This window comes from Apiospora kogelbergensis (genome assembly GCF_038363985.1).
Source record: "Apiospora kogelbergensis strain CBS 113332 chromosome Unknown utg000003l_segment0_segment0, whole genome shotgun sequence".
Taxonomy (NCBI): domain Eukaryota; kingdom Fungi; phylum Ascomycota; class Sordariomycetes; order Amphisphaeriales; family Apiosporaceae; genus Apiospora; species Apiospora kogelbergensis.
In genome coordinates this window covers 5,193,478-5,219,516 of record NW_027117420.1, presented here as the reverse complement: position 1 = coordinate 5,219,516, position 26,039 = coordinate 5,193,478, and the positions used below count along the sequence as shown (strand labels likewise).

General features: G+C 54.1%; 13 protein-coding genes across 13 annotated transcripts; 6 read left to right on the top strand and 7 right to left on the bottom strand.

The window, feature by feature from the left end:
• Positions 1-1,328: 1,328 nt before the first annotated feature.
• PG998_006480 (beta-glucanase) lies at positions 1,329-2,375 on the bottom strand (the record flags this gene model as incomplete). Its single annotated transcript, XM_066873298.1, has 2 exons — positions 1,329-1,948; positions 2,021-2,375. 2 exons carry the CDS (start codon positions 2,373-2,375, stop codon positions 1,329-1,331), a joined length of 975 nt encoding a protein of 324 aa, XP_066733395.1.
• A 1,879-nt stretch (positions 2,376-4,254) lies between these two features.
• On the bottom strand, positions 4,255-5,328 carry PG998_006479 (uncharacterized protein; the record flags this gene model as incomplete). The annotated part of the gene is made up of 2 exons (XM_066873297.1): positions 4,255-5,134; positions 5,246-5,328. The coding sequence occupies 2 exons, from the start codon at positions 5,326-5,328 to the stop codon at positions 4,255-4,257; spliced, it is 963 nt and encodes a 320-aa protein (XP_066733394.1).
• A 303-nt stretch (positions 5,329-5,631) lies between these two features.
• On the bottom strand, positions 5,632-6,069 carry PG998_006478 (uncharacterized protein; the record flags this gene model as incomplete). Its single annotated transcript, XM_066873296.1, has 2 exons — positions 5,632-5,684; positions 5,757-6,069. 2 exons carry the CDS (start codon positions 6,067-6,069, stop codon positions 5,632-5,634), a joined length of 366 nt encoding a protein of 121 aa, XP_066733393.1.
• A 2,621-nt stretch (positions 6,070-8,690) lies between these two features.
• Positions 8,691-10,246, top strand: PG998_006477 (glycoside hydrolase family 5 protein; the record flags this gene model as incomplete). Its single annotated transcript, XM_066873295.1, has 5 exons — positions 8,691-8,861; positions 8,930-9,217; positions 9,291-9,782; positions 9,859-10,157; positions 10,234-10,246. The coding sequence occupies 5 exons, from the start codon at positions 8,691-8,693 to the stop codon at positions 10,244-10,246; spliced, it is 1,263 nt and encodes a 420-aa protein (XP_066733392.1).
• A 326-nt stretch (positions 10,247-10,572) lies between these two features.
• On the bottom strand, positions 10,573-11,189 carry PG998_006476 (uncharacterized protein; the record flags this gene model as incomplete). Its single annotated transcript, XM_066873294.1, has 3 exons — positions 10,573-10,710; positions 10,802-10,975; positions 11,046-11,189. 3 exons carry the CDS (start codon positions 11,187-11,189, stop codon positions 10,573-10,575), a joined length of 456 nt encoding a protein of 151 aa, XP_066733391.1.
• Positions 11,190-11,586: 397 nt separating this feature from the next.
• PG998_006475 (uncharacterized protein) lies at positions 11,587-12,617 on the bottom strand (the record flags this gene model as incomplete). The annotated part of the gene is made up of 4 exons (XM_066873293.1): positions 11,587-11,777; positions 11,849-11,981; positions 12,037-12,332; positions 12,455-12,617. The coding sequence occupies 4 exons, from the start codon at positions 12,615-12,617 to the stop codon at positions 11,587-11,589; spliced, it is 783 nt and encodes a 260-aa protein (XP_066733390.1).
• An 852-nt stretch (positions 12,618-13,469) lies between these two features.
• Positions 13,470-14,556, top strand: PG998_006474 (uncharacterized protein; the record flags this gene model as incomplete). Its single annotated transcript, XM_066873292.1, has 4 exons — positions 13,470-13,474; positions 13,650-13,940; positions 14,079-14,243; positions 14,388-14,556. 4 exons carry the CDS (start codon positions 13,470-13,472, stop codon positions 14,554-14,556), a joined length of 630 nt encoding a protein of 209 aa, XP_066733389.1.
• Positions 14,557-15,673: 1,117 nt separating this feature from the next.
• PG998_006473 (uncharacterized protein) lies at positions 15,674-16,241 on the bottom strand (the record flags this gene model as incomplete). Its single annotated transcript, XM_066873291.1, has 2 exons — positions 15,674-16,115; positions 16,159-16,241. The coding sequence occupies 2 exons, from the start codon at positions 16,239-16,241 to the stop codon at positions 15,674-15,676; spliced, it is 525 nt and encodes a 174-aa protein (XP_066733388.1).
• A 648-nt stretch (positions 16,242-16,889) lies between these two features.
• Positions 16,890-19,046, top strand: PG998_006472 (uncharacterized protein; the record flags this gene model as incomplete). Its single annotated transcript, XM_066873290.1, has 3 exons — positions 16,890-17,376; positions 17,456-18,371; positions 18,833-19,046. The coding sequence occupies 3 exons, from the start codon at positions 16,890-16,892 to the stop codon at positions 19,044-19,046; spliced, it is 1,617 nt and encodes a 538-aa protein (XP_066733387.1).
• A 727-nt stretch (positions 19,047-19,773) lies between these two features.
• On the top strand, positions 19,774-20,151 carry PG998_006471 (uncharacterized protein; the record flags this gene model as incomplete). Its single annotated transcript, XM_066873289.1, has 1 exon — positions 19,774-20,151. One exon carries the CDS (start codon positions 19,774-19,776, stop codon positions 20,149-20,151), a length of 378 nt encoding a protein of 125 aa, XP_066733386.1.
• Positions 20,152-20,887: 736 nt separating this feature from the next.
• On the top strand, positions 20,888-21,669 carry PG998_006470 (uncharacterized protein; the record flags this gene model as incomplete). Its single annotated transcript, XM_066873288.1, has 3 exons — positions 20,888-20,914; positions 20,977-21,239; positions 21,318-21,669. 3 exons carry the CDS (start codon positions 20,888-20,890, stop codon positions 21,667-21,669), a joined length of 642 nt encoding a protein of 213 aa, XP_066733385.1.
• A 316-nt stretch (positions 21,670-21,985) lies between these two features.
• PG998_006469 (uncharacterized protein) lies at positions 21,986-22,921 on the bottom strand (the record flags this gene model as incomplete). The annotated part of the gene is made up of 1 exon (XM_066873287.1): positions 21,986-22,921. The coding sequence occupies one exon, from the start codon at positions 22,919-22,921 to the stop codon at positions 21,986-21,988; it is 936 nt and encodes a 311-aa protein (XP_066733384.1).
• A 788-nt stretch (positions 22,922-23,709) lies between these two features.
• PG998_006468 (uncharacterized protein) lies at positions 23,710-25,703 on the top strand (the record flags this gene model as incomplete). The annotated part of the gene is made up of 8 exons (XM_066873286.1): positions 23,710-23,877; positions 23,965-24,028; positions 24,091-24,189; positions 24,255-24,408; positions 24,479-24,656; positions 24,741-24,779; positions 24,847-24,993; positions 25,086-25,703. The coding sequence occupies 8 exons, from the start codon at positions 23,710-23,712 to the stop codon at positions 25,701-25,703; spliced, it is 1,467 nt and encodes a 488-aa protein (XP_066733383.1).
• Positions 25,704-26,039: the final 336 nt, after the last annotated feature.

The following is a 26,039-nucleotide window of genomic DNA, read 5'->3' as shown; positions in this document are numbered from 1 at the left end:
ACCCCACCCCATGTACCTGTGAGCTTCGCTGAAGGGTCGAATGAGAGACCGGCAAAAATGTCAGTATATAATAGGTTCCCATGTGCTAAGATTCCAGGTATGTTTTTTTCCTGATGGGTTGACAGCTCGAAATTGAACAGAGAGATAAGACAAAAAGGACTTATCGGACTGTCAGCCAACATCTCTATCACTTATATAAATCAAATCTTCCGTCCCCTGTTCCTATTCAATCTTCAATGGCACTTCCCCCTCAAGCCATCATTGGTCTTGTTAGCCTCTTCCTGGCCATACCGCCTGCCTTTGACGTACTTTGGAGGTCGATGCCTGGAAGGCGCGCTCGTTCTTCAACACAACATGCACGCGAACCACGATCAACATCCACCTTAACACTGTCCATCCTCTTTGGGCATCCTATTGATACCAGAGAGATACCCGAAGACGCTGTAGTGGCTATGGAGGAAGGTCGCCCTCAAAGCAACTCTGACCAGGCATCTTGACTTCAAGCCTGTAAGAGATACCTCGAATAACAGCGGGCCGAGTTCTCACTAACGCTTGCAGTTCTCAAGTTTGATCTGCCGGAGATGATACCAGCATTGTCAGAGCAAGAAGCGTACTACCCCCCGAACCTGTTGGGTGTCGTTCGTATGCTTCATTCATGTGTGCCCAGAGGCACAGGACTCGAGAGCTCAGGACTCAACATGATTCGATGAATTTCACGGCCTGTTTGGACCTGGCTTGTTGCACTTCTCTCTTTACAATGTGAACTCTCTCTTGTTCCCATACACCCCCTCTTCAACCCATGACATGGCTTCACTGTCTGGCTTTTCACGGATAAGCATTCTAGCAAAGATGGCAGACTTAACCATCGGTCTTTTGTCTATATGCGTAACCCTGAATGATTATCTCCTTTGAATCTAGATAGAGATTCTACCAGTCAGAACTTTTTATACTACTGTGTCACTTGCCAAAGGCATTTTTCTATTCGACTTGACTTTGAGCAAGGTGTTAGACTATGACTCTACGAGGTTCGTGATGAATATGGATTTGATGAGGTAAACATGCATTGAGTGAGTATTGTACATCTCGCTCCCAAGTGCGCCGCGCCGATGCTTCGCCTTATCTGATAATGGACGTAAAGTGCGATGTACAAGAAGTGAAGAAAGATAAACCGTAATAGCCAAAAACGCCACCCTAGTCAAACGGCCCAAGCCGTAAACAAGAAGAGAAGAAGAGAATAAGAAAGAAAAGAAAAATGGTTGTTGAATCAGGTCCCCAGGCTGCGCAAAATTGGCAACCCCCTATCGCAGAGCTTAAGCCCCCATCTCCGCTCAAGAGAAGTACTTAGCCCCCAGCTTACCGCCCTTACCGCCACGCGCCGGCGCAGCATGAGTCGTCGCGTTGCCAGCGCCAGTAGAGTAGTAAACAGCGACGTACGCAGCGCTGAAGACGCCGCCGGACGTGGTATCGGCGACGGGCGTAGTCTTGCCGCCCTTGTTGGGGAAGGCGCCGCCGATGGCGAGGTTCATGAGCAGGAAGTGCGGCTTGGTGACGGCCTCCTTCCAGGCGCTGGCCTCGACCTTGCCGGGCAGGATCTGGTGGTACTGCACGTCGTCGACGAACCAGGTCATCTTCTCCCGGCCCTCGCCGGCGGAGCGGTCGACCTCGAGCGCGTACGTGTGGAAGTTGGCCGGGCACGGCCCGTTGGGGCACCCGGTCTTGCTGCCGCCGATGCCCTCGTTCTCGTTGCAGGGCCCGCCGGGCGCCGTGCCGCAGTGCAGCGTCGCGTACACCTTGTCCTCGCCGTTGACGTTCTCCAGGATGTCGAACTCGCCCACGATCGGCCAGTTGGTGTACACGCCGCGGAAGGCGGCGCCGAGCGTCCAGAAGGCGGGCCAGTAGCCGAGGGGCTGGGCCACTTTGGGCGTGCTCAGGCTGGCCTGGATGCGCACTAGACAGCGGGGAAGGAAGGTTAGCGAGATTTCGTGGGCGGTGATTTGATAAGGGGTAGAGCCAGACTTACTCTTGCCGCCGACGGGCGCCACGAAGTCCTTGCGCTGCGTCTCGATGCGGGCCGAGGTCCAGGCGTTGCCGTTCTTGATGGCCGTGATCTTGACGTTGCCCTTGCCGTCGAGCTGGACGTTCTTGGGGTCCTTGGTGTAGGTCTGGATCTCGCCGGTGCCGAAGTTGGCGGCGCCGTTCGGGTACTGGGTGCCCGTGGTGAAGATCCAGTTCTCGGCCTTGGGCAGGGATCCCGCGCCGCCCTCGAAGTCGTCGCTCCAGGCCAGAGTGAAGCCGTTGACGGAGGGGACGGCGGCCTGGACCATCGAGGGGCCGGCGGCGGCGAGGAGGGCGAGGATACTGAAACGGTAAGCCATGGTTGCCGAGGCTTATGTTGATAAGAGATAGTTATAGTAGTGAGAGGATAACAAGGAGTGTCTGAATGTTTGTGAAAAAATAGATGAAAAGAATGTCTCTCAGAGACCGGTTGAAATTTGCTCTTGAAGAAGAGGTAAGATGAAGGAAAGAAGAAGCGAATTGTTGTTGAGTGTGACTTGATGGGATGAAGAACGAAAGACAATACAGATGACCGATGCACCACGAGTTATATACACATGTGCCTCTTTCGATGTTTCTCGAGAGAACCGGGCTTCGTGAGGGTTTCTCAAGATAGTCGAATGTCTAATTTCGTAGCAACACCCCGGCCTGTCAATCTATGTGAGTCCTCAGGGCGTGGAGTTTAGTATAGTGGTATGAACCCCCAAGTGCCCAAATGCGGTAAATAGCAGCAGCATAGTCGCCTCTCCCTACGCGGTGGAGTCAGTCCATGATCCGCCGGGGACCGCCTATGTTTGGCTTCGAGTCAAGGTCTCCCCGGGCTGAGTCGTCAGGGGTTTCGAAACGGCTCCCCGCACCCAGACTGGCTACGGAGAGAAGAAAAAAGAGCGGAGGACCATAGGAGAATTAATCTATCTCCCTCTCGTTATACCCTACTTTAACCGTAAGCCAAGCTTCACGTCCATCACCCGACGAACCTAAAGTCTAAAAATATTCTGCTATAATAGCTGTGGTATTATAATCACTGCTGGAATAGGGTGCAGGACATGGCATACGCAACTGCACCTAGGAGTGCAGACAACGAAAAACCGCAACCTTGATAAGGCGTTGGCGATATCAATGCAGAGCCTGATGTCGGTGGTAGATTGCAAAGTTGTCTTTCAGGCCGGCTGACAGGCGGATGTAACATCGCCAGGCAGGAGATGAGCTGGAAAGTATAAACAGCGACCAAGACCTACAGACGGCGTGATAGTCTCGGGCGCGAGACAGAACCAGAAGAAAGTCTCGCCCTATTCAAGACCATGCAATCGGGTGCAGTGGTTCGTCAGAAATGGCAGATGGGATGTTTACAGAAAACGCCCAACGGTCGGTACCAAGAGTTGGCTGTCTGCAAACTGCCGATCTATCTAGCCTACGATCATTTTCCTGGTCGAGGGTCATTACCGACCGTTCCCGTCAAGTCTATAATGTGGTTCGGGGGCTTTAAAGGATCGGCCGGGGTGCGTCGGGGATAAACGAAGGCCTCGAGTCGGGGTGGTGTGCCTGGTGTGCATACCTGGTACCTGGTATATTTAAGCGAAGCGAAGCGGCCATGGTGATGATGCGACGCAGCGAAGCGAGGTGGGGCGTGGCTCCGGAAACAGAGAAGGCTTCGTCATGAGAAACACACCAACCATCACATCAAGTCGTCCATTACAGCGCAATCAGGACTGAACAAAACATCCTATGAGTTATTCTCGTGGGCAAATTGTGGATGAGCATGACCGCCGTTGTGTCACTGCTGTGGGCAAATCGGTGGCTGAGCTTGAGTCAACGAATGACTGACTCGTTGGGTTGCAGCATGAAATGCAACGCATAAATATGGGGCCGCCTCCCTCCTTCAGTAGTCCAGGGGCAGTATTCAGGGTTGGAAGGTTCTGGCCTACGGGGACGCCATTCCAGCGTTCTTTGCCATGGAAATGCATAAACAACCAGCCGGTGGCCGGAATGTTCTAAAATAGACCCAGCAAACATGCTTCTACGGTAGTCAGTTAGGTATAGACAGCAGAGCAGGAGATGACTGTCGCATAGGGAGTAGCTCAGGAGACCAATCCATGATGTCGAATGACAGCCGACCCTGACCATCACCGTAAATACACCGCGATCGCCTTGCTCGCCTAGCTTCGGCCCCCGAGCGCCCGTCGCGCCGCCCTCCTCCCCTCACAAGCTACTGCCACCCCCGCTCCGGTTCAGCCGCGCCAGCGCCTCCTGCACGCACGACATGACGAGGCGGCCGTCGCAGCGGCGCCAGAGGCGTTGGCGGATGAGGACGCGGCCGTCGTCCGCCCAGGTGGTGTCGCGCTCGCACGCGAGCCAGTCGTCGACGGCGACGTCGGGCGCGTGGAACCAGACGCTGTGGTTCATGGTGGTCTCGATGGCGAAGCCCGTGACGGGCCGCGCCGTCGCCAGGTTCGTCGTGTAGATCAGGAACAGGTCCGAGAGGAACGCGAGCAGCGCATGGTGCGTCGCGCGCCGACCGCCGCCGCCGCCCGCGGGGGGCAGCATGCTCGGCGCCACGCGCACGAAGCTCTGCATGCGGAAGCGCGTCGGGTCTTCCTTCGTGCCGCTGCCCATCGCCCGGTCCCGCGGCAGGATCCGCCACTGGAACGGGTCCCGCCAGAGGTCGAGCATCGGCTTGGGGTAGCCGCCCTCGACGAGGCAGGCCTCGGCGCTGCCGGCGTCGATGTCGTCGGGGCTGCCGTGGCCGAACGCGGGCATGGCCTCGCCGTACTTCAGCGTGGGCGGCGGCGGCGGCGGCGGCTGGGTCGACCGCTTCTGGAACCCGACGATGGCGGTGAAGTGCACCACGTCGCCCGGCTGGATGGCGCGCACCAGCCGCGACGAGAAGGACCGCCCGTCGGAGAGGCGCTCGACGTGGTACGAGACCTTCTCGTTCGGGTTCCCCGGCAGCAGGAAGGTGGACTGGAGCGAGTGCACGTCATGGGTCTCCGGGACCGTCTGCTGGGCGGCGGCGACGCATTGGCCCAGGAGGTAGCCGCCGAAGACGGAGCGCGCTTTTTCGCCGGGCGTCTCGAATGGACTGTACGAGTAAAGAAGTAGGTCCTACATGTCAGTCTGATGGCCCGCGGAACACGATAAGTCAACCGCCACTATGGCGAACAATTGATCAAGGAAACGGCGAGAAACGCACTGAGTATTGACGAAAACATCCGTTGTAGCTCCGGCAAGTCGTGTCACTGCCACTACCGGCTCGGCGGGGCAAAGTTGGGGCATGTTGGTTGGTGTTGGGCTAGAAATGGGCGTGCTAAAGCTTCATGTAAGGGGAACTTTGATGTGGTAAATTGCATATACTCCAATGATACAGCTCTGCAAAACTTAACGATCGGCTCCGAAGTACTAATAGATGGGATGCAGCTTGAGTTGTCAATCTCTCTCTACTTCGTATTCACCTCCAAGCAGTACCAAGCCGAGGTAGATGGGATTCCTTTTCACAGCTGAATATCGTACCCACTCTAGCCCCCCCAATTGCCAATCGCGGCGCTGACTTCCCCACGATCGATTTCCATCAGCTGGTTCCTATGGGAGAACACCATCGGCTTCAGCCGCATCCTCGGGGTTGTTCTTCTCCACTGCGTGTAATTAGACGTCAGATCGTTGTACTTCTATGATCAATTGGCAGACAAGTGATTGCCTGCACTTACATGCGTCCAGGATGGCCTCCAGATCTTCGTTCGTCGCCCGTTTCTCTGCCTCGCTCTGCCCGGCGGCGGCGGCGGCCGCTGCATCCTGCGGGTTGTTTTGCTGGAGCGCTGCAATGGCGGCAGCCAATTCGTCCTGCTGTCTCTTCCTTGGGTTACCAGCCGAAGCCGAACCAGCGGCAGCGGCGTCTTCGGGATTGTTTTGCTGCAGCGCGGCTAGGATCGAATCCAACTCATTCTCTCTTCGGTCCTTGGGGATGCTAAGACCCAGCGACAGGGTGGCCAAGGCCATGAGGACTAGTGTTTGGGAGCGCATCGTGAAAGGGCTGTCTATGTAAGTGCGTGATTCAACAATGTATACCGAGCGCAGCTCAGGTGATGAAATAAGATACAGACTATTAAGGAATCTCAGGAAGCAGTTCGTTCCAATACTATTTTCTTGGTTCGTCAAACTTCCGTTGTATCTACAGTGAAGAAACCGTGGCTTTTAAGGTCACCAGTTCTTCGAGTGTCCATCCGATTGATTTGGCGGTTTTACATCATAACGGTCGAGCGCAGGCCGTTTACTGCAATTTGGAAGACATTGGGTTTCTTCCAAAACGCTTCAGAACACCCACAGCTCTGTGGTCTGCCTCTCTGGGAAACGCCGATGGCCGTTGGAACGGTGACGATGGTCACGTAGTTCAGGTCAGAGCTGACACGATGAGTGTCGAAGTTCGGTGGGTGGGCCAATCGCGACGCAGGACCAGCAAGCTTCGTCCATGGAAACAATCTTCATCTGGTTCCTGCTGAGCGTGATCAAGATTGGCTTGAAACGAAAACACCATCGTCAGTGCGCATCTTCCCGCCGCAGCGAGGGCTTCTCCTAGGGTCCAAGCCATCGTTGAAACGTGGGGTCGGGACAAAGTTGGCATGCTATGTAAATAGCGTGCGCAACAGAGAGCTAGGACGCACGACTCGGGAACGCAACGTGGGTGCCCGCAAACGAGGCTGATGATGGTTCACTCCTGTCATTGGACGCCCGCTCGCTCAGCCACTTGTAACCTGCGGGTGGTCGTGCAGCTCAAGTCAAGTCCGTGCTACGTTCTACGTAACATTCCTGCTTCGATCATGTTTATTAATGTCTTGAACTGCATGAAAGCAGCCGCCTTTGATGTTTTCGGGCAACCGCTTACCTCACATTCCCAACGTAACGTGGGGATGAGATGGTATTGGGGATACAGCTAGACGGAGGAAGAAGCCTGATGCATCAAGCGACACAACACAACACAAACGACCATCTACGTTATGGTGCGCTTTACGCACGTTGGTAGAGACAAGACGGGATCAAAGTGTTCCTGACATTGAGCTGCTACATAGTAGTAGAGCAACCATCTTGAGTGGTTACTCTAGTGTTTCCGTGTTGACTCGGGTGTTGGGCGGCGCAATCCATCTGCCCGCTTCCAACTGCATGCCATGCCATGCGGTGTAGCTCGATGCGAAAGGGGCGAAAATGCATGATCATAGCTCCGCCCTCCCAACAGCTCCATGAGCGGGCTATTGGCTTTAGCTAGTAACTAGGGGCGCGGTAATGAAGTGTGTCCCGCTCCTCGAAAGCACCGGATCTGAGTCGAACCCGCTTCGTGGCCACACGGACTGCATGCAACTCACTCGCGCGCAGTTGATCGCACAACCTGGCCGTTTTCCTCCGAGACACGTCAGCATCCAAGACCTGTCCTTTCAGATGGAGCCGGTGACAGGGGACGGTGACAGGAAATTACTGGTAGGAAAGTTGGCAGCAGGTGCTCGGGTCATTGGATCACATTGCGCCGTTATAGGTCTTTTAAGACCCTTTGTTGTCTCTCATCCCAATGCCGGACCCCATTGCCCGCCAAACACAACTGCCCCATCGACGTCAATGTGCTGGCAAGGTTGGATGGAAAAGTAAGATGACGAAACCCAACAGGACCCTCTGCCTCTAGGATGCAAGCAGGCTGGCCCGGGACGTAGGGGTTCTTCCCTCCCGCGGCAGCCAACCGAGAGCCGGCGAAGCTGAAATGGGAGCCACGAGGGTGGCAGGTGGAGAGGAGGCAAGCAGGCAAGCCATGTAGCGAGAATAAAGTAGCAGATCGTGGGTCGGGGAATTGCGCGCATGAAGGCGACGCCAGCATGGAGGATGTCGTCATGTTTCATTTGGCCGTGGGCGATCTCCTGGGGTTGGTGACCACTAAAAATAAAAGTGAGCACCCCTGATGACCTGCCCCGCGTCGTGGCGCTCTTGGTCGGACAGCGCAGTCCTTCTAGTGCGCATCTAGGCGGCCCTCTAGCCTCTAAGGGCCCCCTCTAGTGCTGGCGTGCTTCTGCAGGGGCTGTCTGGTTAGCGTCTGGTAGGCTGGAGGGTCCTGTACTTGTAGGGCGCTTTACAGGATCTGGTTGGACAGAAGCTTCCGATTGGAGCACCCCGCCAATCTTCCCAAGTACCATGACCAGAAAGGGAGAAGGAACAACAGAGTGCGACGATCACTAAACTAACAGCAACAACGGGAAGGGAGGAAAAGGCTTAGAGAGAACATGTCGATCAGGGTTCGACACCACAGCAAACGGTGTCTGAGTCCGCCCTTGCTTGGGGGCGGTGGACATGCTGCTCAATTGACGACATGGCAAAGGGGGTTACAAATAGGAAGCCAACGATCCTCCCGCATTCCCAGATCCGAATGGAGCCCATCTTCACTATTCCTGCACATCGAAACTCATGTTTATCGGGTCATGCAACGGTAACGCGCACGCATAGGAACGCGATACCAAACCTGTTGCGTCCACCTATATATGAATCATCTTTATTAAACTCCTTGGTTGTTTTCTATCAGTAGCAGGTCGATTTTACTTCTTCCTAGCTGGTAACCCAAAAACCAAAGTCGAAAAACCCAAGGGCACCACGGGATACCTAGAGTCTTCAATATGGCCCTTTCGCGTCTCTTCTGCGCGCTGGGCGTGACGCTGTCCTTGCTCACCCCCAGTGGCCATGGAGCCCCGGCCGATCGGATGTCTCCCATGATGGGACGAGACCTCAAGATGAGGGCTGGCGAGAAGATCAGAGGCGTCAACCTTGGCGGTTGGCTACTTCTCGAGGTTCGTTGTCGCATAGATTTCACCCACTATTCACCATGTAGATTGGAGGTAAGCTGACAGAGCAATAGCCATGGATCACCCCTTCCATCTTCGAAGCGACGCCAGACTCCGTAGTGGATGAGTACACCATGGGCAAGGTCATTGGCAAGGAGGAGGCTACGAAGCGACTCCAAAAGCACTGGAGCTCCTTCATCACAGAAGGTGACTTTCACGACATTGCCGCCAAGGGTCTCAACATTGTTCGCATCCCCATTGGCTACTGGGCCATCACACCTTTGGACGGCGACCCATACTCGCAGGGTGCCTACGAGTACCTTGGCCAGGCTCTTGACTGGGCACAGTCTGCCAACCTAAAGGTTCGTATCTTCCTTCAGCCCGAATCCCTCCAATCTTGTCTTTTCTCATGAGCCAGTCCTGACGGCGTCACAGGTCATGATCGATCTACATGGCGCCCCAGGATCCCAAAACGGGCTGGACAACTCGGGTCAGCGGGGCGGCATCGGCTGGCTCAAGGGCGACACCGTCGCGCAGACCATCCGGGCCCTCGAGAGGATCCGCGACGACCACGCCGCGCACCCGGCCGTGGAAGCCATCGAGCTGCTCAACGAGCCCATGGGCCCCAAGATGGACATGGGCGCCGTCAAGTCCTTCATGGACCTGGGCTACCAGAGCCTGTCCAAGGCCTCCAACGTGCAAATCGCCTTCCACGACGCCTTCCAGGGCCCCGCCGCGTGGAACGACTGGGGCAACGACAAGGCCAACCTGCTCCTCGACACGCACCACTACGAGGTTTTCAGCGACGGCCAGCTGCGCATGGACGTGCACGCCCACATCGGTAGCGCCTGCGGGTTCGGCCAGCAGATGGCCGCGAGCAACAAGAAGACCATCAACGGCGAGTGGTGCGGTGCCATGACGGACTGTGTAAGTGATTTCCGTTCCCAAGCAGTTCATGTCAGCACCCGTTAGGAAACAGTTCGCTAACTGCTACAACCAATAGGCCTACTGGCTGAACGGCCGCGGGGTCGGTGCCCGGTGGGACGGGACCTTCAACTACGAGGGCCAGGGCTCCTCATACATCGGATCGTGCGACGGCGCGCGCCGACGGGGCGGCATCGACCAGATCCAGGGCCAGGACCGCGCCAACCTGCGCGACTTCATCAACGCCCAGATGGTCGCCTACGAAAAGGCCGACGGCTGGATCTTCTGGACCTGGAAGACCGAGTCGGCGCCCGAGTGGGACTACCGCGCCCTGGCCAACGCCGGCGTCATCCCCGTGCCGCCGAATCCTTACAGTATGTCAATCCCTCTTCGCGCCTTTCTTCTCTCTTACTTCTCCTCTTTCAATTTCTGCTGGGATGGTTGTTGCTCAAAGGTCTCTTGGCTAACGCGATTGGTGTGTAGACCCCAACATTTGCGGTTGAGGACACTTCATCATTACCAACTTTTGTTCCATTCTTAATACTGTATAATCACTACATTATGGTTAGGTCGCATTGTTACAAACGAGGCTATACCGATTTCTTTTTCTTCTCGTTCCTCTTTCGTGGCTATTTGTCGCGATTGAATTCTATGATACCCTCGCTGAGCATGGTGGGAAACACTGGTGTACTGCACCTAGGAAACGGCAGACATATACAATACGAAACTATTGACACAAGATCCCAATATATATTCCATTTCTATAAACATGAACACTTCTGCACTTGGTCACCTATACTTTCGGCCACCCCTCCCTGAGATGCTCAATCGCCTCCTCTTCGGTCACCACATCCGCGTACTTGGCATCGAGGTCGAACAGATTCGCATTCTGGATCTCTTCGCCCCTGTCGCCGCACGCTGCGCCGACGACCTAAACCATGACGAGCCCGGTTGATTAGCTGAATCGCTCTCATAAGATATTCTCATAATCAATCTTCAGCCAACCACCTACGACAGCTTACTATAGGCCTGAACCCATTCTGCATAGTGTCCAACGCACTAGCCCTCACGCACCCCAACATGCTCACGCCGCAGAGCACGACGGTATCCACCCCCAGAACCCGGAGGTCCGACGCCAGTGCCGTCCCAAAGAAGGCGCTAGCGTACTTCTTCTTGACGACCACCTCACCGCCACCCTCAAAGGGCCTCAAGTCGTCGCCGACCCAACCCCCCAGCCCCCGGTCGTCGAGCCCCCCCATTGAAGACCCGCAGCGACTTGGGCTTGGCCCAGAACAGGCCCGCGTCCGCCATGGCGAGGCCCGGGCCGTACTCGACCGCGGTCCAGAGGACGGGGACGCCGGCGGACTGGTAGGATGCGGACTGGGGTTGGGATGTTAAGGAGGAGGCCATGGTTTGCTTAGACGGGGACTCGTTGTTATGTTCTGGTTATCTGGAGGGACTCATTGAAGAAAAGGGGCTGCCAATGTACACACTGAGGGGTGTGGGATGGAGCACAGCCTATGATTTAGACTTATGGTGGTAGAAGAAACCCCTTCCATCGAACAATGGCGACAAGTGTGGGAAACTCAAGTATCTCTAGTTGTCTTCCGCCTCGCTAAGACCCCTCTTGCGATCGGATCGGCACCGTCCGGATATCTCGAGGTCTCGTCGGCTGCACCTCCCTAGCGTTGTGGGTACTGGTTCACGTTCCCGACACCAGGCCTTGTTTGTCAGAGACTCCCTTAGCCACTTAGACGAAGTGACTACGGACCAGCGCCGTTTCTATTTCATTACATCTATACCTTTTCTAGTATATAGAACGAGTTATGGCCTCATATTTCAGCAGGTCGCCCTTGATAATCTCTTCCTTCTTGCCCAGAAGCTCGTCGGGGTCCCACGTTGCGCTCACAAGCCGCCCATTGAGCCATCGCATGGAGCTCACGTTTCGAGTGAGCCAGACGCAGAACGCCCCGCACAGCTCTGGGTCGTCAATCAGATCTTAATGAAGCCTTCTGTCAGCATTGCATCAACTTCATTGGAACAAGACGCAGGTTAACTGGTAGACTAACATGGTTTGAACTCGTCAGGCGTGTTCCGAGCCGCCGACTCCGTCAGCACCGCGCCCGGATGCACCGCGACGGCCAAAAGCCCACCCGCGTCCTCGGCGCCAAACTGGCAAGCCAGATGCTCGACGATGCGCGTCTGCGCCATCTTGCTGATGCAGTACTTGGAGTTCGCGATGGCCCCCCCTCGTGACGGCGCCCGCGACCGACCCGACGACCACAAACGCCTTGGCGCCGCTGCCGGACGCCAGCAGCAGCGGCACGAAGTGGTGCGCCGCGTGGTAGGTGCCCTGCACGTTGACGGCGAACGCGCGCGCCCACTCGCCGTCGCCCGGCGCGCCGTCGGTGATGCGCAGCTGCACGGCGCCCGAGTAGCCGCTGTTGAGGGCCAGCACGTCGAGGCGGCCGCCCGCCAGGGTCGCGCGGACGAACCGGGCTAGGTCCGCGACGGAGTCGGCCGAGGCGACGTCGCAGTGCCGCACGTGGACGGCTGCGGTTCGGGGGAAGCGGCGCGCACGGCTTCGGCTACGCGGTGGAGGGAGGGCAGGTCCCTCGCCGCTAGCACTAGGGCTTTGCAGCCGGCTTTGGCGTAGGACAGGGCTATGCCTTTACCAATTGCCGTGGACGCCCCGATGATGCAGACGTGGTAGTGCTGAATGGAGTTCGACGAGTCATCGTCGGTGGTGTTGGCAAGTGCGGATAGTAAAGTTGGGCCGGGCTTCTGGTGCTGCTTATGGGTAAAGTTGTCTAGGTTTCGAACTCGAGGGTCGGCCATGATGAAGACGGAACTGACGAGTAAATGAAATAGAGGTAGGATTGTCTCTATCGAGACAGGTATCCGGGAAAGTCAATACCTATTTACATAGACTATGCACTCCGTCGCATTAGGAAAGGCGCCAATGAGTCTGGATGAATCATTTCACGTCATACCTAACAAGTCGAACAACTATAGTATTAGAATACCTAGCTGGTAGACGGCGCTCAGCAATGCATTGGCTCCGTTGACAGCTTGGAAGTAAATTAGCAGATAGAGGACTGCTCTGTAGACTGTCGACATGAGAAAAGCGACGAAAAGCCCCGAAGCTTGCACATCACGCCGGTGAATCATGGTATGGATCATCATACCCTCTTTACCGCGGCGCCGCTTCCAGAAAGGCCAGACGAACTATAAGCAGCATACAGCTACCAGCGGAGAGGGGTTAGCGATAGAGAGGTACAATAGAAGAAGTAGATAGAATGCAAGGAAAGCACTGCCATGCCAACATCACGACACAGCTTTGCCTGGGAAGGCAAAGAGGCAAGGAGGTGTGTTGGTGTTGCACAACATCCCTTACTTAATCCAACCTTAGATTGATCAAAGCATGAACCAACAGCCGCAGCCATCCCACCTCCAACCTCCAATTCTATGTCCTCCAACCCACCAGGTGTTGGGTCCTGTCGCTCAGCATCCCATCCCTTGCTGCCTGTCCGGTGTGCAGCACACCACTTCTTTACTAAGCATGTCGGGTTTAGACAATTAATTGCGTGCCGGGGAGTTCTTGCCATACCTTCTTTGATCTCTACCTCTCTAGCATCGTTGGATATCTGCACCGACTCCCACAGTTACAAAGCGTAGTCATCAAACAACATGGAGTCCGTCTCGCCGTTGCTAGGTTGGCAGAACATTGCTATTGCTGTCGCTCTCTACCTTGCTACCCTCTCATTCTATCATTTGTTCTTACACCCTCTGTCCCAGTTCCCTGGTCCACGGCTAGCTGCTATAACACTTTGGTACGAGATTTTCTATCACGTATGGTCCAATCCGGAGACCATCCGAGTATTCCAAGCCCGAGGTCAAGGCATTGGAGCGATTGCCATACTTGACCTCTGTCATCGTGGAGGGTATGCGACTTAGTCCCGCCATTGGGCACCGCATCGCCCGCATCGCCCCTGACCGAGACCTCTACTACGGAGACGGCAAAAAGCGCATCCCCACCGGGACGCTGGTCGAGATGAACACGATCCTCATACACACGGATGAAACCTTGTATCCTGCTCCTCTTTCTTTCCGTCCAGATCGGTGGATGACCTCCGAAGATCGAAAGAGGCTGGACAAAACGTATGTACCTTTCTTGAAAGGCACAAGAATCTGCCTGGGCATGCAGTACGTCTGAATTTCCTAGCTGAGATATCCCCTGACCGTCATTTATCATGTTTCTGCACCCTTAACTAACAATCTCTGTTACCAAATTTGCAGCCTTGCATGGGCTGAGATGTACCTCATCATTGCGCAAACAGTACAACGGTTCGACTTCGACTTTATTGACCTAGACGACACACACTTCCAGATGGAAAGTGACCAGTTCATCATTGGTACAAAAGGAAATGCCGTGCTTAAGACTGCTGCTTCTCTACACACGGGGTAATTTGACGAGAAAGCTTGGTCGGGGAAGGAGAATGTGTAGGTAGCTAGAAGGTGCAAAGGACTCTAGTTTGATTATGAGCATAGTCTTCTGCAGTCCCGTTGCCACACCGCTCTCCCTCGGAATTCGGACGCACCGTCCAGCCCGGCCGCCTGCGCTGGCACTTGCGACCGCATCTCGCTCCTTGGCACAATCCACCGCGGCCAAATTGACTTCCGGAATACCGTTTCTGAGGTGGCGCTAGCTACGGGACGAGCAGAAGATACCGACGAGCAGGTGGTCAACTCGTCGACGGTGCGCGCCGAAACGTGACGACGGCATGTATGCACCGTGGTGGTACCGTCAATGAGGGAGCGGGTTTAACACAGGCGGGACTCGGCTTCTACATAATAACGCAAAGTCTCATGTTGGATGGCCGCCGACTCCATGAGGGCACATACGTCTGCTCTATGCGCACCGGTCCACGCACGGCAAGTCTTGCTAATTCGAAAGCCTTGCTATCGATATACAGAATGCTGGCGGACATGATCATGAACGTGAGGCGTTTCTCTTTCACTATTGGCCGCATCTTCTTGGTACAATAGTCGCAAGCCGAGAGCAGAATTGATTGACTTCCATGACTCGCAATAGAGCCGATGAGCATGGAATTTCTAATTTGTATAATGTGCCTATCCTCCTTGGCACCTTGGCTGCTCTTATCATAGCGAGTGAGTAGTCAGACAGAGTACGATCAGCGATGCCTGTGCACTATACGAGCTCTTACACCACTTGAATGCCAAGACCCAGGGGCTCCTAGTTGCTCGGATGACGTCACGGTTTGTACTAACTTCTGTTGAACTCTGGATGCTTATGCAATTCGAGCCTCATGCCCGTCTTGAAACGCCCCAAAACTTAAACTGGGCCAGGGTAGAAACAACATTCAATCTAGCACAGCCTCAACCACGGGGTGATCAGTGAGGGAACCCATAATAAAGGGGAAACTTTAAAGTCGCCAAGATATAGCATTGAAAGTCTATTTGACAGCTCTCCTGGATTAGGAAAAGGCCTTCCACGATAGGGCATTCGTTTGCCTGTGTTTACTCAAAAGCGCATATCTCGCGATTGGACGAACAGATCATGGACATGCCACGTGAAACTATTATTAGAATGCGTCCCTATATTGATGATTACCAGAAGTGCCTCACGGGTAGACCATTTTCTTGGCGAAGGGACGGGTGAAGTTATATATTGAGCCCTTCTCGCATTAACAAACGCTCTTCTCTCCATCGACAGCATCACCCTCAACGGTCTTCACTCACTTCTCTTATTCACGGAATCAACTCTACTCAGCATCTTGCCCATTCCATTAGACTCCATTGTCTCATCCCCCAACCATCAATCATATCAAAAGTAAGTGCACCATCCATACAAGCCTCCGAAATCCGAGCCGCTAACCGTCATCAGTGTATGCCACCACCGTCCTCTCCGCCACGCTGGCCCTCTTCGCCGCCACCGCCGCGGCCAGCCCGACCGACATCGCCGTCTTCAAGCGGCAGGGCATGCAGTGGAACAAGGACGGCAACGAGTGCCGGCTGACGGGGGCGCGGGCCTGCATCACGCGGGGCGGGGACCCGACGGTGCCCGAGAAGCAGGGGGCCTCTGGAGCGACGGGCAGGCGTGCGCCGACATGACGACGACGTACACGGCCAAGACGGCCAAGGGCATCAACGACAAGGGCGAGACGGGCTTCTGCACCATCACCATGAAGCCGGCCTCCAACTGCTGCATCAACGGCAAGTGCTCCGCCGTCGAGATCGGCCGCGACCGCAAGGTCGAGAAGACCACCGACGCCTACACCGAGGAGACCATCGGCGACGTCAAGTTCTCCGTCGCTTGCCCCAAGGGCGCCTACGTCCAGAGCGAGTTGCGACTTACTTAGGGTCTTGGATAGAACGTCCTGGAAACGCAGCTCTGTCGCTGGCACGAATCTGACGATGAAACGGGTTTCGGTTGTTCATTTTTGTATACGTTGTTGAACTTTATCTTTTTTCTCTTCTTTTACTCCGTTTCTGCCTCTCTTCTTTCTTTTTCGTATAGCGCTTGCAATATTTACCTTGAAGCACATTGTTTGATGGTGCCTACACCTTTCCTTTTTTGCTCTTCGGTTCACCTTCTGCGAGCCATCATTGAATTGAGAATTCTAGTTAGCGTGAATAACAAATTGTTGTTTCGGAAAACTAGGTCACGAAATCTTACCCATATTCTGAGGCCAGTGCATCATCCACACTGTGTTTTGTTAATGTCTCGCTATTATAATACCTAGACCCGTAAAGCTTCCTACTTTTCTCATCACAAAAAAGCATATAATAAATACTGAATGTACTGGACTTCTCTCCGGATAATGGGCGTGGCATATTTGGTTCTTTGGGTATAAGTAGTGATATTTTGCAAGTAAAGGAGATCTCAGCAATCTCCGTATCTTCAAGCTGCTTTTCAGTCTTGACCGTCAGCATTAATCATCTACCCCTCGTCCTTATTAAAAAGAAACAGCCCCATTATAAGGTGGCTATGTGCCCATGAATTGACTCTTCTCTGTTCAACACACATTGACAATTGGATCCCAGAATCAAAGATTGCGAGCAACCTGTGGTTTGCAAGAACTTCCGATGGAGGATCAAAAGCATCACCCTTTTCCAGAGAAGCAAGATGACCCGCCTCGCAAGTTACCAAACAATATCTGCACCGGTGTGAGCACAGGAAAGAACCGCCTTTGCGACTTATGCAGACTGATTGACTTTGCACAATTCAGTCGGCAAGCGCCATGGCAAGGCATCAAGCTAGCCCTAATAAGCCACGACCGGCCACTGCATAAGTCTCTAACATGTGACTTCTGTCCGGTCATTGTATGGCTCAAGTCTGGCAAAAGGGATAACAACAAAGGCAGAGACCTCGATTTGATGTACAGTCTCGCCGCATGCCGGGTTGGACCCGGAGGAGCCATCATCCCCGGACCGGGTAGTGCGAGAGGCACCTTGCATGGATTTCTATCTCTCGTTGGAGATGAGTACACAAGTCTTTCCTTGACGTGGCAGAACAACTACTCAGCTCGTTTCATGGCGGTAACCACCCACGCCGCTGCTGAAGTTGTCCCCGGTGCGCTGGGCCGATGAAGGAAAGTGCGACTTTCATGCGATTAGCAATGCGTTGGGTCGAATCTGCAGTGGTCCGCCAGCCCACCCACAAAAAATACCGCGACTGAGGGTTATCGACTGCAGCACTGCCCAGTTGACCGCGATCCCTCCCCACGTGCCCTACGTCGCTCTAAGTTACCTCTGGGGCCCCGCGACCGCGCACGACGGACTCAGCCGCGACAAGTACAACTTCAAAAAGGCGCCGGCCACGATCCGAGACGCCATGAAAGCGACCCTATCGCTGGGTTACACCTACCTCTGGGTCGACAGATACTGCATTGACCAAGATAACCCTGTAGAGAAGCTCAAGGTGATACAGCAGATGGGCCAGATCTACAGCAACGCGCTTGTGACTATCGTAGCCGCCGCCGGGTCGGATCCACACCACGGCCTTCCAGGCGTGGGAAAGCCCCGTCGCGCGCCCCGGTTGGACGTGATCTTCGGGAGGCACCGGATCTACAGCCTTCCAGACCATCCTCATAAGACCATAGAGTCCAGCCCATGGATGACGAGGGGCTGGACATATCAAGAGGTAGTTCTCTCCCAGGCCCGCTGTTACTTTACCGAAGATCAGGTCCTCCTCGAGTCCGAAACGCACAGCTTTGAAGATTGCTTTGCCGGGAAACTGAATAACCGCAGGGGCCTATTCTTTGATTCTGAGGCGGAAACGTGGCGCCTCCCCAGGCTCGAAATTTACGACATGATCAATGCATACTCAAAACGGAAAATGTCTTTTGATTCAGACTATTTGGACGGCTTTGCTGGAGTTCTTGCAGTAAAACAATGCAGGTATACATGGGGAGTTCCATTGCTTCCGCTAATCTGGCGCAAGCCATATGAGTCTCTGGGAGAACAGTTGATGCTTGGCATGCGGTGGCTAGTCAGTCCGTCGACTGGAAAGCCGAAGTCTTGTGGGTATCCTACCTGGTCTTGGCTCGCTTGGACTGGCGAAGTTAGGTTCGTGCCAGTTGGTATACTGCCGGGTGAAGCATCTTATGATGATGTCCGGCTTAGTGCTCCTGGCAGTAGATTCATCGAAGAAGACCTGAGAAACTTCTTCCCCCTTTTGAATCAACGAGTTAAACATTTCACCAATTCCCCTGCGAAATCCCAGTAAGGCTCCCGACCTTTTGGGCAGATATTCACCACATCCACCAGAGTCGACGCAGTACAGAGCAGGTTCCCAACATCCACACCGACTGGTTGACGGAAGATTTCTCTACTGTCGGGGGCTATTTTTATAATTACTCCGTACAACACAGCTTACGTCCTCGGGATACTACCTTATTGAGTTGGGTTGACGAATTAAGCAGACGGGTAGTTGCATCTTGCTCAATGTTCCCCGTTACGTTTCCCTCCCGTGTTAAAGTTGCGGTGACGCAGTACGTGCATCCGAAAGAAGCGCCTACAAGTCGCAGAACCGGCAAGCGTGTGTTCCTCGCCAAATACGCTGAAGCTCGACTGTTGCTTCCGGCCGGCTCTGGTAACCAGCATGAGACGGTTGGCCACGCAACGCTCAACCTAGAAAAGCTTTACTTCCAATGTGCACCGGCCACGGAATCAGCGTACACGGACTTTATATTAGAATACAGTCTACCTCTCTTGACCTTCGAAACTATAGTCCTAGTTTAGGTCCCGGAGCTACCAGAAGTTTGGTGATGACCGCGGCAAAGACAGACAGACTACGCTGTGGACTGATTCCTTCCCCTTTAAACATTTCCTTGGGTGTCAAGATTCAAAACCCTGGAATGGAGATGACATAGTTAGCTCGCGAGAACCAACTTTCAACCCTGGAGGACAATGACGGCGTCATCACTAGGGCTAGTAAGCTGCAGCAGGTAGTTAACACAGTTGGCCTGATCCGCAAGGGTCCGCTGCTAGATTCGGTGATTCCACGCATGGAAGATAAACGCCAAGAAGCGCTTGTACAGTTCACTTGGGATACAATTATAGAATTGGAGTGTCTGCCACACTTATGCAACATTGGCAAAACTGCGATATTCGGCGGCTTTATTGCCCACTTTTACGACTATGTGAACAAGTTCGTGCCCCCCGATCGACGAAGACAAAGACGATGACGGCAATGCCGGCGATGACGACGATGAATATCACGACGGCGGCTACGGGACAGGAGCGTAAGGCCCCAGCAAACCCGAGTGCTACCAGTCCATCGTATACACCGTCGCGAGCGCGGTCTCGGGCCCTCCCTGATCGCTTCTGATACCAAGAGGAGTAGCCCATGGACTCAATTGTAAGTGCACCCTGCCGTTAAAACCAAATACGCCGCCCGCCCCGTATTTGGTTTTGAGGCCAAGTCCAGCCCCGCCTCTGTTTGCCCGTATGGCATTATGCTGCTAACATGTCAAAGCGAGGCGAGACTAGTTTCAAGCCCGCGAGCTTCAATGTCGTGGAGATCCAGACTTTTCAAAGCTCGATCCAGCGAGATGCCATCGTCCGCCGCTTTAACGATATATACACGCTGTACCGCATGCACGATTGCCCCTTTCGCATCTACTCGGCCATGTTCGCGGGGCAGTCCCGCGTCGCCCTCAAGACAGTGGCGCGCATGGAGGCCTTGCTGACCGCCGATTTTCTCAATGTGCGCTCCACGCCCATGGCCGACTGGCTCGAGGATCTGCGGAGTGGGAGGGGAACAATATCAGACAAGCTGTCTTTCGCGAGCAATGCGCTAATGAGGAGAGAATGCAAGAACGAATTCACTGTAAACCATCCATGACGAGCATGAATATGTTCATAAGCATGCAACAGTAACTCGCAGGATCGCTTTCATACGCTTCATATGCTTCCAATTTATTGTTGGTTGTCTCATACGGGCTGGCAGCTCGATCAAGTGATAGAAACGCAATTGACCCCGTTGAAGTGCTCCCCCTCAATTCTTCTTTTCTCCCTTTGGGTTCCCGCCTACCTAGGTTGCCGAAGCAGACAGGTCAGGTGGAACGGAATGATTCACATTTTAAGGTTCTTACCGCTCACTGACGGTGGAGGTAGGGCCCGGGATATGGCCACGGTTATGCATCCCATGGGGAAATCCAGGTTTAAACCTGTCTTAATCCACTCTATGCCCGTGTTGGATGGGCGCAGGAGTCGTGAGGGTCTTGGGAACTCCCCTATCATCTCTAGGTTAGGCAACGCGCGGCGAACTCAGGATGGCATCCTTTAAGATTGGTAGAAACACCTTAGGCCGACCACAAACTTTGATCATTGCTTGAATTATGGCAAGTCGATCCACCTCGCGATGCAGGAGTGAGACATGCATAGCTCTAATCCAGGGTTTCCGCCACTGCATTCGAGAAATGAATGTTAACAGGTAAGTCCTGTTCCTGTTTCAATGTAGTAGTCAGCGCATTATAAAAGGCCTTTGCTTCATGTAACACACAGTATTTCTCCCACAAACAACCATTCAGTCGCATCTCTCTTTATTTCTCGTGGTTCGCCATACATACATACTAACAATGGTTTTCTGTGCTCTCGTCAAATATGTAAGTCTTGTTCCCTCCTAAGCCGTATATCAGAAGCAAGGCTCAAGTCTAATCATAATTAGGAACTCAACCCCGACATTCATCGCTACATAGTTACCGCGCCAGATGCGGATACCATGGACGAATGGTGGCGGATCTTGTCAGAGAAAAACAAGACCTGGAAACGTCATGCTCCGGATTTCTACTCATTCACAAGCCATGTCCCTCGGGATCTTGGCACAGGACTTGAAAACCAGATTATGGTCTCGACGTTCAGTCAATACACTGATAGGATGATGGGCTGGACTCCTGAACAAACCCGCGCCAATCATGTCAGCGGTGGGTGGTAGGTTATGAACCCCTTCTTTCAATCATGACAAGTATGCCAGATGAAACAAAACATAGCATATTAATAATTATCTAGCTTTTACATTCGTTCTAAGAGCGATCCACGGTTCTTCTGGTACGTGGCCGAAGACAAGAAGTTGTACTCGTCTATGCGAGGCAAGACTCGTTTTTGCATCAAGGCCCGAGATAAGGACATCTCAGGCAAAGTCATGATTCGGAAGGATGAGATCCAAATATCATGCGCTACCGATCGTGAACAGTTTGTCAATGAGGATGACGACGGTCGTCTTATTGTGGCTAGGCGCACCATGCATGGATTGAAGTTTGGAGATTTTCTTCGAGACGATTTTGTTGCTGAAGGTGTGGATTTCATGCGCATAACCAGAGTATCCAACCACAGCGGCGAATCTTGGGAATTAGTCGAGTAAATAATACTCGGATTTGGGGGAAGACAGGAGGACGAAGCTTACTACTTCATGAAGGTTAGTAGTGGCTCTACACCTAAACTACTACGATATAACATGGCTGATCTAACTAACCGCCTGAAAACCAGTCTTACCTGAGGACATGACAATTATGGCATAGGAGATTCACAAACACATAAACGTACCACTTAGAAATGTGCTACACGCAGGCATCGACATAAGCCAACGCAAGGGCTATGCTTATACAAGGATGGTTTCACGAATATAAGTTTATATAATGTATCTTTATTATATAGGACATCTATCTTTTACTCCTCTTCTACAACACCCTCGACAATTTCGCTGACTGGATAGCCGCATGGATCTCCTGCTCGGCCCCTTCGGGCAAGGGCAACAACGGCGACCGCACGGTAGCGTGCTCGAGGATGCCGCGGGCGACGAGGGCATGCTTGAGGGCGACGGTGCCCTCCATGTGCGAGCCGCGGTGGTAGACGCTCTTGGTGAGGGGCAGCAGCTCGTCGTGGACGGCGCGGGCCCGGACGTAGTCGCGCGCCTTGCCGGCGGCGATCATGCGCAGCAGCGGCTCGGGCGCGATGTTGCCGTAGCCCACCAGCATGCCGTCGACGTCGAAGCACGTGTGCAGCAGGTACTCGTCGTGGCAGGTCAGCACCGTCAGCCCCGGGCGCTCGCGCCGGATCACGGGGATCTCCGTGTCCCACCGCCGCATGTTGCGCACCCCGTTCTTCATGGCGACGACGCCCGGCTGCGCCGCGATGTCCAGCAGCGTCTGCAGGCTGTACGTCGCCTTGGTGTTGTCCGGGTACTGGAACAGGATCAGCGGCAGCCGGCTGACCTCGTACACCACCCGGTACCGGTCCTGCGGCGCCCCGTCCTGGTAGCCGAAGCGCAGCCAGCCGTGCGACGGGTACAGCAGGCCGGCTTGGGCGCCGGCTTCTTTGGCGCGCTTCGCCTCCAGCGCGGCCACCTCGGTGCCTTCGCCCGTGATGCCGGCGATGATGGGGATCTTGTTGTCGACCGACTTGACGAAAGCCCGGATCACGCCCAGTTGCTCCTCTTGGGTGAGGAAGGTGCCCTCGCCGGCGTGCCCAAGGACAACAAGACCCTTGACGCCGTCGATGCTACCTAGCCAAGAGCCTAGGCGCTGGATGGCTGCGTAGTCTACTTTGCCGTCTTGGGTAAAGGGGGTGACAGGGGCCGGGACAAGTCCGCGCAGGTCAATAGATTGAGTAGCCATGGTTGAGTTGAGTTGCGTTTTGTTTTGAGCGTGGGGCAGATGGATGAGAAACTGTAGGAAATTATTGATTCGAGTCTTGATGGGTTATGAGAATGTGTCCTGTCTAAAAGAAATTGATTCTGGTGGATGGATGGTATGGTATTGAAAGTGTTGATAACAAACCATTTATAATCAGATAGTTTCACCATTTGCTCTCTTTTCGCGACTCGCGGAGTCGCGAATTCCCCGACTTCTCCATGTGCATGGGGAAACCATGTTTGGGATGCGGAGGTTGATGGCTTGAGGGTGGAGGATAATCGGATTTGCTCCTGGGGCTGAACAGCATTCAAACCCCTATCCTAAGACAAGAGATACAGATTTTGATGGGAGGGATAGATGGGAAGCTGACGCTTAAACGACAGGTTTCCGGCTTTTCCGGCTTTTCCGGCTTTTCCGACTTTTCCGCCTCACGATCTTCGGAAACGTATCAGCCGATCAGGCAACCCATCTTAGCCTCATATCTAGCTGCAACCGTTCCACCTACCCCAGACTGTTATGCGGAGTACTTCAAGTACTCCAGCTTTACCCCAGCTTTTGCCATGGCCGACCGACTCCCCGCTACGTCGGCGTTTGTGGAGATCAGTGTCCTGGTATGCAGGTATGCAGGAGGAATCCTCCCAGATTTAAGAAGCCCGCGCGGACCTTGGAAAACAATCAGAACTCATTCGGCACGACCTGAGTTGTTGCGTTTCCATCGCCTCACCTCGCCTCGCCTCGTATTCGATTCCGATTCCTAACAATCGCCTATAATGGCGACCCAGATCAAAGACGCGTCGCCGGAGCCGGAAGCCGCTCAAAAGCTTCGCGCGATGCACATTGAGAACCAGCAGAACCTTTCTGGTTTGAGTCCCGAGGATGCTGAGTTCCTTCAGAACTATCCAGAAGAGAAGAAGAAGAGAGTTATTCGCAAAGTCGACGTGAGTGGTCGGCCCGCCTGTCTGCCTGCCTGAGCCTCACTGCTGTGTTTATATAATACCTGGCTAACATACTGGCATAATAAACAGATTCGGCTCATTCCCATGCTACTATTCCTCTACTTGATCACTTACCTCGACAAGACAAACATCGGTAGTTATATATAATCATCAGGCCAGACTGGGTGATATATGCTGACCATGGCAATCATTAAGGCAATGCCAAGATCGAAGGTCTCCTCGAGAGTCTTAACATGACCGGAGAGCAATACAACATAGCACTGTCTATCTTCTTCATTCCGTACATCCTGGCAGGTTCGTAGCTATAACCCATCCTACCACTACATACAATTGCCTACTTTGCTAACTATCATCCGCAGAGGTTCCCAGCAACATGATTCTCAACAAGTTCACGAGGCCGTCGATTTACATGGGTATGATTGTGCTGTCGTGGGGGATCATTATGACTTTGACGGGGATCGTCAAAAACTTCGGCGGCCTTTGCGCGGTTCGGGTGATGCTCGGACTCTTTGAGTAAGTTGTTTGTTGGTTCCCCAAAGACCGTACCTAACTCGCAGGTTGTCTTTGCTGACACGTCGGGCAGAGCAGGTTTTTTCCCGGGCGCCATTCTTCTTGTGTCGAAGTGGTACCTGCCTGACGAGACGCAGACCCGAATCGCCCTTCTCTATTCTTCGGCGGCGTCCGGAGGTGCCTTCTCAGGACTACTGGCCTTCGCCATTGCCAAAATGGATGGGATCGGCGGGATGGAGGGCTGGCGCTGGGTACGTGTAGCTAGCCTGTCGCTATTGAGGGAAAGGACGACTTGTTGAAATTATAACGATTGCTAACCGAACCTGCGATGCCAGATATTCATCCTCGAGGGTCTCCTGACTGTGGTCATGGGAGTCCTCTGTTTTCCCCCTGCTCATAGACTCGCCCGCTCTCTCCGGTCGATGGTTAGAACCGGACGAGGTGAGATACCTAGAGGTTCGGCAAGTGGCCCGACGCATCAGCAACACCAAGGAATACCGAGAGAAACACTTCGACGTCTCGGCCTTCTGGTCCGTGGTGGCGGACTGGAAGATGTACTTACTTATTCTGGGCAGCTGGTCTAACGCGGTACCCAACTAGTGCGTGTATTCCAAGCGACCTTGTGACCCTCCCTTTCTTTTTCCCATGCACGGAGTACTAATCCTTGTTTCTTTCACCAGTGCGATGAAGTTCACAATGCCCACCATCGTCAAAAGCATGGGCTTCACCTCAGCCAAGGCTCAGCTCCTGACCATCCCCCCTACATCTGCGGCGCCGTGTCGGCCTGGGTCGTGGCCGTCTTTGCCGACAAGTACAAGTGGCGCATGCCCTTCATCGTCGGCCCGCAGCTGTGCGTCGTCGTTTCCTTCGCCGTGCTCTTCGCCAAGGCCGCGGCGATCCAGTCCAACATCGGCCTGTGCTACTTCGCCGTCTGCCTGGCCTGCGCCGGCATGTACCCCATCTTCCCGGGCGTCAACGCCTGGAACGTGGCCAACTCGGCCGGGGCCGCCAAGCGCGCCATCGCCATCGGCTACCTCATCTGCGCCGGCAACATCGGCGGCGTCGTCGGCTCCTACATCTACCAGGAGCGCGAGGCGCCGCGCTACCCGACCGGCTACGGCAACTCGCTCGCCTTCGCCTCGGCCGGCATCGTGGCCATGCTGGTGCTCGAGTTCTGTCTCTGGTCCTCTAATCAGCGCAACGCCAGGCTCACAGATGAGGACGTGCGGGCTCGGTACACGGATGACCAGTTGGAGAAGCTGGGGGATCGTAGCCCATTGTATAAATACTCGCTATGAGCAGAGATAATCTCCTGATGGATGCTTGTAGGCGCCGATAGCTCTGTAGTGTCAAATTGTTGCACGTATGTAATTTAATAGCTAAGACTATGTAATAGAAATGTGGCAGCTTCGCATATCACTTGGCCATGAAAAGGGGGGACGCTAATAAGGAACCCCCTCCTTGTCCTGATACATACACGCTCCTGGGTTCCCCGCACTCTGAATCAAGTACCCTCCAACATTGCATCCTCTCCCGAGAATTGTCGGAAACGACGGATTTCTAGTCTTTCCACCCTCGCGGATATTGTCCGCGAATGATACCAGACCGTCCAACAATGCCGACAACGTCCCCGC